We start from the raw sequence: 13,198 nt of genomic DNA, 5'->3' as shown, positions 1-13,198 counted from the left end.
GTGTTCGTGCAGCTTAAATTTTATTTTGTGCGAAATAAATTGTTGAAAATTATGGTTAATTTATTTAAAAAAAATAAATTAAAATTGAAACTTAACTTATAGGTTAAAACATGAGTATCAGTAATAGGATTATTTTTTGAACTTTAATGTGATATAAAAATTAATCTTGTAATATTTTCGGAAGTTATAACTAAGAAACGCCAAAATTTTGCTTAATTTTTAATTTATTAAAATTTTAATTCACAATTCAAAAAATTGCTACAAGGTGAACATTTTCGACCTCCAAACAAAGTATACATGTGTGCCAAATTTGGTAATGGTCTGGCCTGTAGAGCGCCAACACGCACGCATGCACGCACGCACGCACGCACATACGCACACACACACACACACACACACACACACACACACACACACACACACACACACACACACACACACACACACACACACACATTCAGCTTTATTATAAGTGTAGATATCAATTCTTCTTTATCTGCAATATTCATGCTATTGTATAACATTCAGAAAGTTGAATAACATCGAAGGAATATCTTTGTGATAATTAGATTCATGCTAAGGTAGGGACATAAATTCAAATCGGGATTTGAAATCCGTGGAAATTCTTGCGGGAGGAAAAAGGACATAACATCATATCACAGTGTAAGATGTAAATGTCAGATGACCATACAATTTCTTTTGTTTCACTATCCAGTGAATTGACATCATTTTCGAATTCCATATTATGATACAAAACAGGATAAAAGCGTCAATGCATTTTGTTGGGTTTTCACTTCCTTTAAATCTGACACTGAAAAAGCATCAGCATTTAGGCCTCACTGGTAACAGGATGTTTACAACATAAATAATTTTTTTAAGGGGAAAAAATGCAATAATATCTCATTTAAAATAGCAGCTGGCAACTAACCAATTTAGTAGGCGCAATTTATAAACTTTAAGAGTTTTTTCTGTTTTGATTATAAAGAATTTTAATAATCGTAATATAGATTTGAGAAATAAGTGCGTTTTTTTTAACCATTAAAACTTTATTTGAAAATATTAAATAATAGTATAGAGCAGTAAAGTGTTGTATTTTTAGTTTTTAAAAAATTCAAACATTAAAATTTCTACTTAATTTAAAATTGATATTTGTTTCCACAAGTGTTTGGTTCTAGTGTAGATTTGGGTGCCCTTTTGACTGGCGACAAATTTCAGCGATGAAGCACTACTTCTGGTTTCCATAATGTTTTGTTTTCATTGACGTTACTGTTGGGTTACCGATCTTGGCCTCAAAAAATCGTCAAAACATCAAGGGGCACCCAATTGTAAACTTTTACCGAATTTTTTGTATGTATTTTTCGCTGAATGAAGCGCAATATTTTGGAAATTTTTATTTCAGTCCTGAAAACTGTTTTTACCGTATTTTGTAGCTATCCAAAATAAAGGAATTTTGGCAAAATTTTAGAGGTTGGCGAGATTTTAACGTGCTTGGCTTGAAACTGAACATTAATCTTTTTACAAAAATTTAGATTCGATGAATGTAAAATTAACACTAATAAGTAAAATAGTAGTGATAATCTATTAATTAGAATTATAATCTTTTCTGGGACTATACAATAACTTTTATATAAGTTATTCCAAAGGCTATTTTTTGTGCTATTATAAATAAAAATTGTACTTTTCAGTTAGCCGGGATCAAGTGAAAAGTCGCCAAATAATTTAGATCTGCGCCAAAAGAGCGTTACCAAACTCTGCAGCAACTTTCATACAACTTAACGTTAACACTTTTTTGTTTTTTTTTGGCTCAGGTCTATATTATTTGGCGACTACTTACTTAATCCCAGCTAACTGAAAAGTACTTAAAAATGAAGTATTTAAGATAATATACTTGGTAGAGTATGATTGAATATGTCAGTCACTTATTTTGCGAACGCATTAAAAATTTTTAATTTGTCAATATTACGATTATCACGGATAAGTTATAAAGAGTGGCGACCGTATAAATAATCAGCGATAATTATCCGAAATTGGTGATGGAACCGTATTATGTTCTTCACTTAATTTTAACCAAATTATTCTTTCTTTCTTTCTTTTCTACACAGGATTTGAAAATGACTGAGGGGAACAAACTTTTTTTACCCGATTTTGTTGACTTGTATATGTCATACTTGACAAAGCTTCTGGAAGCCAGTCCTAAAGGAGTACTCGATATTTATGAATTCTCAGCTCAATATTTCGAAAACAAGCTTAAAGAGAGACCTGGTATTTGTATTTTTATTTTCTATTTCACCATATTTTTTCACTGTATTCTAATTTTCCCGAATATTAATGAAGTGTTTTCATTGGAAATATACATGTTTTTTCCTAGTTCTACAAGATTGGGAAATTGCAAATTTTTTTTGTAATGTTTGAAACATAGTTTCTTAAGGAGTTTTAATAAGTATACCAACCTGTTTTTTGTTGGAATTTCGCACGAATTTTTATACATGTATTTTTGAATTTTCAAGCATCCATTTATGCATGGATATTTAGGATTTAGTAGACTAATTAACCCAGTTTCACAGAAAATAGTCATGTAAGGTAAATTTTTATAGGGTAATGAGAGAAATTGAAGTAAATTAAAGCATATAATCTTCAGTTGATATGAAATGATGAATAACTTTGACGCTACTTTCGTCAACTGACTACGGCTAATAATCGTGAAGTCTTGAACCTGAAGGACTGAATAATGTTGAATGAAGACTGAAGCATGAAATTGGTCTATAGCAGTTTTGATTTAAAATTTACTTCAGTGTGTCCCTTCATATGCTAAATTATATCTAGTTGTCAATCCAAAATGCTAAGATAAACAGTGAAGCGAAACAATCGCAATTAAAAATTAAACAATCTCCAATTTTACAAGATAATTTAAATATTTTTAATTTTTTTACTTGGAATTATTATACCTTTCAAAGTCTGCTATTTAAACCTTTGAATTCTAAAAGTAAGAATTTTCTCTATCTGACTGCGCCGGTCTTTATAATGGAGAATTATAATAGTTCGCGTTGCCTTATGTGGCCATGTAAGTATCGACTAGAATTTAAACAATTTAAAATTTGAAATGTTTTTTAATTATCTAATAAGATGATACCTTCTGCATTAGGAATGTATTGTCTTACTGATTCAATTAATAATCCATTGAGTACTTGAGGATGTTTATGTACTAGTATCGAATTATAATGTTACGAATCTGTAATGCTGCTTCCCAGCATAGTTAGTTCCACCATCGGAAAGAATGTTTTACAGTCATCGGTATTGTACGGAGTCCGGTGTCGCGTCGTAGGGTCCCGGAGCTTGGCGACAAACTTGGAGACTATTTGGCGACTTGGCGACGAATTTGGCAACTTTGGCGCCAAAATATATTATACCCGAAACATCGAGAATTTTCCCGATTCGTCCAGTAGGAACGGAGATACGCCTCGAACGTTCCTGATTGGTTGAGAGGCGTCTAGCTCCGCCTCCTGAGACCTATAAAAGGAAGCGGCTGCAGCTGCTAGGGCAGAGAGACCCATGCAAACGACTACCCGACCAGCTCCCTGCTACAGCTCACAATCTACTACCAAAGTCAAGGGCATATCATAACGCCAGGCCTTCATCACCAGGATCATGGAGATAGCCTTGCTACGCAAGGCGGGTGCTCCGGTCAACTTACCATCATCTCTGCTAGGGCAGAGTAATCGGAAACGACAGTAAAGAAGTGGCCTTCCGGAGATAAGCGGAGCAGCGACGGAGTGAAGCTAGTGCTGAACTAAGCTGTGTTCCACTGTCTGCAGTAGAGTTTGTTGTATGCTGCACGTCTCGGCTGAAGATAATCGTCTTCTGTGCTGTATATAGTTGTTGTCCTGTGTGTCTTCGTTTAAATAAACGTCGTTGTTTTATTTTCTACTGCCGCCTGGTGATTGAGCGTTCTTCACACCATATAACTTCCACTATCCAAAAGAACCCCGGAAATTTCGTAACAATAATGTTTTTCAGTGATTAAATTTCAGCTTAGAAATCTGGTAGCGAAACATCTATGACCGTATGAGGCACGGGAATGGCGATTAAAGGGTTGAGATATGTTTTGTTTGTTTTAGAAACTGAAAGCTGGTAGCTTCTCAAGCACGTTCCTCCCGAAGTAAGCACCAGGCAAGAATTTTTAATTAAAAAAATTTGGGAATGAGAACTTAGTTTCCCTAAAAGAAAAGTAAGGATTCTGAAGAGATAAGAAGAAAAAATAAATATCTAGCATCAATAACTTAGCTGCTAGTGGCGCTATTCCCAACAACCTCTCATTCTTAATTTTTTATTTGTTTTTTATATATATTTTTATTTTTAACAATAAATGATATACCGAAATATGAAGAGATAAAAAAAAATCCTGCGGAGTATAAATGATCTAAGAATTCCATTCAAATAAAGAATGTGAAATGAAAATAAACACTTTCAAAAAGCGTCAGAGCAGAAGATTTTTACTAAAATAATAAATTCATAAATTTGTTCATTAACTAGCTGTTAAAAGTAAATCCTTTTGAAATTTGTTTAAGAATAGGGCTAAAATGTTATTATTATACAAAATAATCTTATAAAAATGAAATTAGATTCAAATTCAAATAAGTTTTTAATTAAAAAATCCTTTTTTTATTTTCAGTTTTTTTGAAATTCGTATGGCAGGTGTATAATTCAATAACAATAACAACAAAAAGATTACTGAAAAAGTTGCTAGTGGAATTATTTCCCTTGATTGTTTGGGGTATCACTTTGGCAACAATTTCTGGGAACAAATTTCAACACAGCACTTTATATAACTTCAAAAGTTAAACATTTGTCACTTTGCCATTCATTTTGGGAATTTTAGTTCCTGTTTTTTTTTTGTGTACCTTTTTCCTTTTTTTCTGTTGTTTCATGTTTTTATATTCTGCTAGTTCTTCTCTCAACTGACGAATTGACTTCACAATAACGCAAAATATTTAAATTTTTATATTTTATAAGTGTTTTTATTTCATTTGTTTCATGTTTACTAAAATGGAATTTTGTAATCTATGTTTAATTCACTTTCTAATAAGCTAGAGTTTCGACTTTTTGTACATTTGTGTATTCTAAATGTTTTTTTAGACATTTTCAGAATTTAATTATCATTTAATCGAATTATATTTTGATACTATATAAATGTCCGCACTTGGTAATGAATTTCAGAAAAAAAAATGATAATAAGAATAATAATGAATTATAAATTGAATATTATAAAATAAGAAATAACTAAAATAAAAAGATTCCATTTTCTAATATTCGTATAACGTTGTTTTTATTAAATTTATTTTAAAGTTTGTATTGCATATCTTAAGACTTAAAATTTAATTTCTAATTTAGGTAAAACAAAGAAGAACGATAAAAAAATAATTACTTTCCAACGTGATGTACCAAACGATCCAGGGAAAAGACAGTTTTTACCAGACTTCAGCTACGACAGTGTTTTAATATTACATCCCGAACTTTCCTCACCGGATTCTTCATTTGAGGAAAACATGGAACATTTACTCAATAAAGAAATGCAAGTGATACATCATTTGAACAATCCCATTAACCAACAAAAACACGAAAGAAATTTACTGAAAAAACCTGATGCATTTCAAAGAAATGGAGGACCTAATCGATTTACATACCAGGATAATGACCCTGATGAACATACAAAGGCCTTTTTGGAATACCAAAAGTTTCTAAGAAGAGAGAGAGAAAAAGCTGAGAGGATATATGAGAATGGAAAACAAGAAAATTACAATGGATCCATGGATAATGATTCTAAGATGCAAAAGAAGCAAAAAGTTATTATAGATCTAGAGAAGTTTTTAAAAGATTTTAATCTAGAAAAAATGATGGATAACAACAGAGATAGAAAGGAAAATTTGAAACTTTCAAATAATAATGACAACGGTAACTTTGACAAAGCAAACAACACAAATAACTATCAAGACCTAGTTCAGAAATATTTTCATCCAGTTCCTCCAAATCATCCTAAAGTTCATCAGCAGAAAAGAAAAAAGAAAATACATCGTAAAGAGCAAGAAGAAGATGAGTTAGATAAACGGAACATTCATCCATCGGAGCAATATAAAAATAAAATGAAATTACAGACGATTAAGACTTCAGACAAAGCAAAAACTTTTATAGATGCACAGTTCTCCAGCAGAGATGAGGTTTTGAATCAGATTGTAGAATTCTCGAAACTTTTACCCAATTGTCTTGAAATAATGAATAAACTGTTTAATGATTTGGAAATAAAAACGCAGAATTCAAAAGACCAAAAAGATAATTCTCATTTTATTTCTCATCCGTTAAAAATTCCAGATTCTTTTCCTGCAGTTCTGAATGAAGAGTGTGAAAATGAGGCGGATAAGCAAAAGATAAGGCATAAAACTTTTTGTACAACATCGTCTCAAACTGATTTCGCAGAGCTTACGGATATAAATAGTTCTGTTTTAACATCAGCAATGTTTGAGTATGTTTGTGACGTTATAAAAGCAGCTAGGCGTCTATTATATTCCGTAACTATTAAGAATTGTAATTATTTACAATTTGGGGAGATTATCGATGGGTTGTCCATACCTAAACAAAATAATATAGGATTTAACGATTTTGAAAATATCTTAGAATCCTGGAAGAATTTTATGAATAAACCTGAAAATGCGTCATTTCGAATTGATCAAAATTATATTAACGAAGCATTAGAGAAAAAACATTTAGATAATGAAAGGCACCTTGAAGAAAAAAATAAAGCCTGGCAGTATGAATCAAATAAAGAGCCAAAAGATTGTGAAGTTCGTGGAAAATCTGATCTAAACCATGATCTTGACAAGGATCCAAATCATCCCTTTGAGCCCCAAAGAAATAATCAAAGCAAGAATGAATACGCTTGTTCTCTATTTCAACAAGAAATTTGTCATCAAAATGAAAATTACTGTGATGATTGTAATTCCGACAAGAAAACTACAAGAAAGCAAGAGCAAGACAGCAAAACTTCAAACGCATCGAGGTCAAATAAGAAATCATCAAATCATTCTGTCGAACAAAATAAAAAATTATGGGATGATATCAATGGCCCGAAAGAAAGGCACAATAACGGTAACATTTCAAGGTCACAGTCGGATTCCGCAATTTCCTTACAATCAAATCAAAATGCACATAAAAAAGATTTAGCTAGAGCCTTTTTATCAAGACTTGAAAAGATTTGCCAAACGGATGAAAGGGACGATCCATTTTTCCGTTCTTCTCCAGGCATTATTCAGATATCTACACAAGAGCCTTCTACAGATAGAGAAAAAGCTTTCAAATCTACAGGCGATCTCCCTCAAAGACCAAAATCAAGGAAATCAAGGGAATCTGAAGAGTCGTCAGATCGAGAAACTGAACACAAGGGAAAAGAATCGTTTTCTCTTCTGGATCCTCGACGATATCCCATTGAGAAAAAAAGGGAAAAGCTCAAAAATTTATTTTATAAAATACCTGATGACAATAAAGCAAAAGATAAACATGGAGGGTATAATCATGATGAAAAACAGCATGATTTTGAAACAGATGAGGGCATGAAATACAATGGTCAAGACATTTGTTCAGATTCAGAGAAGAGAGACCCGATACATACAGACTCATCTTCCTTTTTTATCTCTGCACCAATACTGCATCAACCAGTTCAAATTTTTCCAGAATTAGCTTTAGAAAAGAAGTTTGCAAAATCTACTGGAGATGTTCCTAAGGAAATGTCACTTCAGTTCCGCATGAAGGATGGACGAAGAAAACGATTTAGGAGGAAGTTGCGACCGGAAGACAAACTGGAGGATCCAAGAATGGGCGGGTTTTTCACCCTCCTCGATCCGAAAAGGTCATTTGGAGGTAGAAAAGAAATTTCTTATCAAAAATTGGCTAAAGTAGACATTGAGACAATGGCTGTAGAAGCTGAGGTCGATGCTGAGGGCAGGACCAAGCTTGTTGTCCATGATTTTCATCAGGCCACATCGAAACTTCAAATGAACATTCTGAAATCCAGACAAGTTTATAAAGAAGCAGCGTTGAAGATGAGGTCTAAAAGTTCCGACGATAACTGGCATGTGTCAGTAACTGGTAAAAGTTGGTTAAGGTCTTATTTCACTACTCGTATGATAAGACGGTATCAGAAGCAATTAGAATCGGACAAGATAGACACTGAAACTGAAGATCTGGCGACGCCAGTGTTGAAACATTGTGAATGCAAGTACGGGCTTGGAAGTTATTTTTCTCAAAGAAGTCTTCTTGGCAGCATTAGGATGTGGTATTTTTCTAAAAAACTGAGAGAATATCAAAAAAGCTTTAATTCTTAGTTCGTAAAACGAAAGAGATTCGACATCTGAAAAAGTGAAATCGAAACATTTTTTAAGAAAATGTTTTTATTTAATTGAAAAATTTTAATCATTAATGTTTTTTGTAAGCAAGTGCTCATTATCTCAACAAATAAAAAAAAATTCGAATTTTGTTTATTTTATATAAATTGTCGTTATGCAATAGAGTTCTTTTACATCAAATCAAAGCAAGATTTGTAGCTCTTGTCTATATTTCTAGATTATAGTAAATTTCATTGGCTTATAGAATACAAAATATAAGGAAGAAGAGCACATCGAGGTACTAACCTTTGATTGCATTTTAACTTAATTGCTATCGGTATAAAAACTTTTGTCTTAACGAAGTATCATATTTTGCATTTTTACATTGAAGAATGATATAAGCAGTGATGGTAACAGCTTGTTAATAGTATTATCATCTTGAAACTTTTGATCCGAATAGGAAGCCTTGAATTGCAGAGATAAAAACCAGAGGGGAAAAAAAAACATCCGGAGTGTTCTTCCCAAAACTTTCTCGCACTCACTCTAATAAAGGTGTTATCCCAAAGAAAGTCTCGCATAGCAATGGCGTGCAATAGTTACGAAATACTAACCTCTTGCGCGAATTCGGTATTTTTATTGCATCTGTAGTGTAATCCTTGGCGATTTATTATGCGATATAGTCTTCGTATGTAGTTAATAGTATACGAAAATTGATTTTATATTTTAGGCGCGTTTTTTTCGAATCGCCTGAAACAAATATGGGACACAAAATTACACTTGAATCAAAAATCAGATACCAAGTCGTTGCGTATATATTCAAGTTGCATTTTTGAGTTACCGTATATACATGTTTCTGAAAGTGCAGACCGACATATGGTCAACCCCTCGTGGGTTCGGCTTAAAATTTGATAAATGTCTAAGCTATAGATATTAATTCTATGTATCAATTTTTATATAGCTCTTCGTTTTGTAGTTATCGTGTTAAATTATGTTCAAAAAAGCGGACAGACAGACAGACTTCCTCTGAGTGGATTTTACACAACATTTGATAGAAATCTACGTATAAATTTGGAATATTCCAAATTTTATCCTTCTAGTTCAAAGCATTTTTGAGTTATATTTGTCACAGACAGACAGAAGGACATTTTCAAAAAATGTGTTTTTTGTACACAGGGTGGTATAAAACAGAGAAATTTCTTCAAAATCTCGAGTTCACATTTTTTGACGATTGTTATACTTTCACAAAACAAGGAAAGTAACAAGGTCACGGTTATAAGGAAAGCGAATTAATATTTTCCAGCCAATATCTATTAATGAAACTTTGCTTTGGAGCTATTTTATGGATTTGTGGGAGAGCTCACCAATTTTCTTAAATAATTTTAGCAACCCATTATAAAACGTACACTTTTGTCTCTCTAAACAATGATGTCTTTGTCCTGTGGTTCCAAATCATTCACACACAAATCGACAAAGTCCCAAATGCAATGAATATTCAGAATTTTTATTTTCAGAGTCCAGCGCATGGCAGCACTGTTCAGCTTAGTTATAAATGAATATCCCGGATTTGCTGGACTGTTAAACGAAAGCAGAATAAAGCCCAATCTTATTGTTCATCTGAAGTAAAAAATAAATATATCAAGTTTAACCCTTTCACTACTGAGCCGGCCAAACCGGCCGTGTAAATTCTATCCTGGTAAGCTGCTTTTTTCGAGGGGTGTAGGATGAAAAAGCGTAATTACCAAGGATGTCTTCGCTTTACATCCTGCAATCCTCGCTTGAAACAGAAATTGGTCCTCCAGTATAAAATTTGTAAGCCAGGTGGGCCGGGTCATTAGTGAAAGGGTTAAATCCAGCACAATTATAAATGAGCATCTCCAAAAACGCGGATGATAATATCGAGGCGGTATGATAATTCGTCAGAATTTTTTTTTTCAGCATATCTAATGTGAAACTTTGAAAGAGTGCATATATTCTTGTCTTAATTTCATGAATGGCAATTAGTGTAGGTAGTAGACGTAAATAAAATAGAGTTAGTAGACCTAAGTAAATGAAATTTGGTATGTGATAATTTTATTTATGCTTCGTTTTTTGAATTATATGAATGGGAAAGTACAGTTCGGTAGCTGATTAACTTCTTAACGGATTTGGTAAAAAGTTGATATGAATCTATATTTTCGATGCTAATTCCATATCCCAAACTTTATCAAACTAGCTTTTTACATTTTATTGTTATCATGTTCATTTGTACTCAGCCAGCTAGCCAGCAAGACTGTCTATAAACGGATTTCATTGAAAATTTGAGAGAAGTCTACAAATTTGATTTAAAAACTACAAACCAAATTTTATCTCAAAGTGTTTTTAAGGTTATCCAGACAGACATCATTCAAAAAATTCATTTTTTGGATTCAGGGCGATGACGTACGAGGAAGTAAAAAGGCAGTTTACGATATTTCGAATTTGAAAAGAAAAATGTAAGTCTTTTAAAAACTTTAAAAGGAACAAATAGAACTTACAAGTAGGTGTTTTTCATTTTTAACCATTACTAAAACCATCAAAATTTTAGTTTAAAATTAAAAAGACTAAGTACCCTCAATCACGGAAGTTTAGCAGTAGAAATGAAGAAATTATTTTTAAAAATTTGAAACTGGTCACAAAAGTAATTGAAATCATGGTTACAATGCTTTCATAAGTAGAAATAGCGGACGACAAATTTATATTCTTCGTTCAATAATCATATAAAAATATCTTTATTCAGCTTCGTTTGTCTCGTGTTTGTAATGACGAAATTTCGTAACCGATCTTTCAGTCACTTCCTGATATTCTCGCATTTTGAAATTTTATGCGTTTGTGTATTTCTTATTACACATGTTTTTAATATTTTCTGAATTGAATTATTTGTCAAATTATTAAGTTAATTGAAATTTGATTCCGTATTTGTGGCGCCATCTGCTGGTGAATTTTAAAAAAAGTAATTTTACTATTATAAAATTATTATTATTATTATTAATAATAATAATTATTATTTTGAAAAAAGATTTTAAGTTATTTATGTCAATTAAAAATTAAAAAGTAAGAGTTGATACAAATAAAGAAATTATATCTTTTAGTACATTAATAAAAATGTGTATTTTTAAACTTTTTTTCTAATATTTTTAAATTTTGATATTTAGTTTCAAAACAAATTAAATTAATTTGGATTTTTTTTTGTTCCAGCCAGATTATACTCCCTACCGCCTTTGGCGACCAGCTTGCTCGCCAAGATTTGCGATTTTTTAGGTTATTAAACGATTAATATGGAATGCATTTAAAAAAAATCAGATTATTTGATACGGTTAAAAAATAGGACTTGAACTGAATCATTCTGCAACAAATTATTTGGGTACAAATTAAAAGTGTATATATTATGACATGAAATCGATATCATTAAAACTATAATCTTTTGAATTTTAAGAAAGTGCGAAAATCTTTTTGGGAAATTAATAGTTTTGGAAATCGTTTCCAGTAGGTAAGTCATAGAGAGTATCTATAGTGATGATTAAAACTATTTTATCACCCAATAATTACACTTTCCGATTAAAGTTTATTTCTTAATTTCTTTTATATCTTCTGACTGAATGAAGTATTTGACACGTCAAGTAGGTGTTTATGTTATAATACTTATATATGTAATGAGTGAAGTGTTGAATTAAGTGCAGCTGTAAAAATGTTGAAAAAAGCAGTCTGCTGAAATTTTCGTACATCGACATGTTTACATTTACAACATGCGCCTCATTAAAATTCATATAGGCTTTTCTTTATTTGATATTTGCCTGTGTATTTTCTTTAAAATCGAAGGAAATTATTATATGTTTTTTTACATTATCCTATGAGAAGTATACAAAGAAAAATCGTAAAAAAAAAATCAATTTACAGATTCTGACGAATTTTCATGTTTCATACCTCCGAGAGTGAAGTTATTGATGTACGAACACAATAACTGAAAACAGTTTTTAGCAAGATGAATGAAATTAGGTATGTTAAACTTGCAGAGTAATATTACATTCTGAGCAAAGTCCATGCAGTTAAAGTCTGTCTGCCCGGTTACAAGGTTTTTCTATAATTATTGAACAAATTACAACTATGCGTCTAAAGGGGGTGGAAAAGAGAATTAAAAGATTCTACATGTTTTCCCCGCTATAGCTTTGAAAGAAACTGTCTTACAAATTTTTTAACGACATTTTAAAATTGTCTTTTCAAAAAAATTTCCATATATGTTTGCTTTGTTTTTTTAATCAATTTTTAAAAATTAATTTAAACAATATCAATTGCATTTTTTGATGAACTGTTAAATCTATTTACTGTCTAATTATATCTATATTTTTTTTGTGTATGTGTTTTTGCCTTTTTGCAGGTATTTTTATTTTAACTTTTATTATACATAGAATACCATCAGGATACGTTTTCCCGAAATTCTTTTTGCTACTCCCTAATAAAGCTACTAAATGGCACTGGCGTGCAATAGTTACGAAATATTAAAATTTGGCTTGAATTTAGCATTTTTTACTGAATCGATCTTGTCCTTGGCGAAATATTTAGCCATTACTACATGACATGAAATTGATAGCATCCAAAAATTGAATTTGCTCTTTAGAGATGTTTTTCCCAATCGATTGAAACAAAAATTCAACACAAAACTACACGTTACAAAATTTTATACCTATTTTGATGCATTTAAGTCTTTACTTTTTTGAGATATTACATATTTCTAAAAGCCGACCGATAGATGGTCAACTCCTCGTTGTATTTACTCAAAATGTGATAATTGTTTACACTATAAATGTTAAATTCGT

At 31.5% G+C, this 13,198-nt stretch overlaps 1 protein-coding gene across 1 annotated transcript; it reads left to right on the top strand.

The window, feature by feature from the left end:
- The first annotated feature begins 3,645 nt into the window (after nucleotides 1-3,645).
- Nucleotides 3,646-7,768, top strand: LOC129980719 (uncharacterized protein MAL13P1.304-like). Its single transcript, XM_056091102.1, has 3 exons — nucleotides 3,646-3,712; nucleotides 5,389-7,552; nucleotides 7,720-7,768. Exons 1-3 carry the CDS (start codon nucleotides 3,646-3,648, stop codon nucleotides 7,766-7,768), a joined length of 2,280 nt encoding a protein of 759 aa, XP_055947077.1.
- Nucleotides 7,769-13,198: the final 5,430 nt, after the last annotated feature.

Source organism: Argiope bruennichi, chromosome 8 (assembly GCF_947563725.1).
Source record: "Argiope bruennichi chromosome 8, qqArgBrue1.1, whole genome shotgun sequence".
NCBI classification, from domain to species: Eukaryota; Metazoa; Arthropoda; class Arachnida; order Araneae; family Araneidae; genus Argiope; species Argiope bruennichi.
The sequence above is the reverse complement of the archived record's forward strand: the minus strand, read 5'-3'. Positions and strand labels throughout refer to the sequence as shown.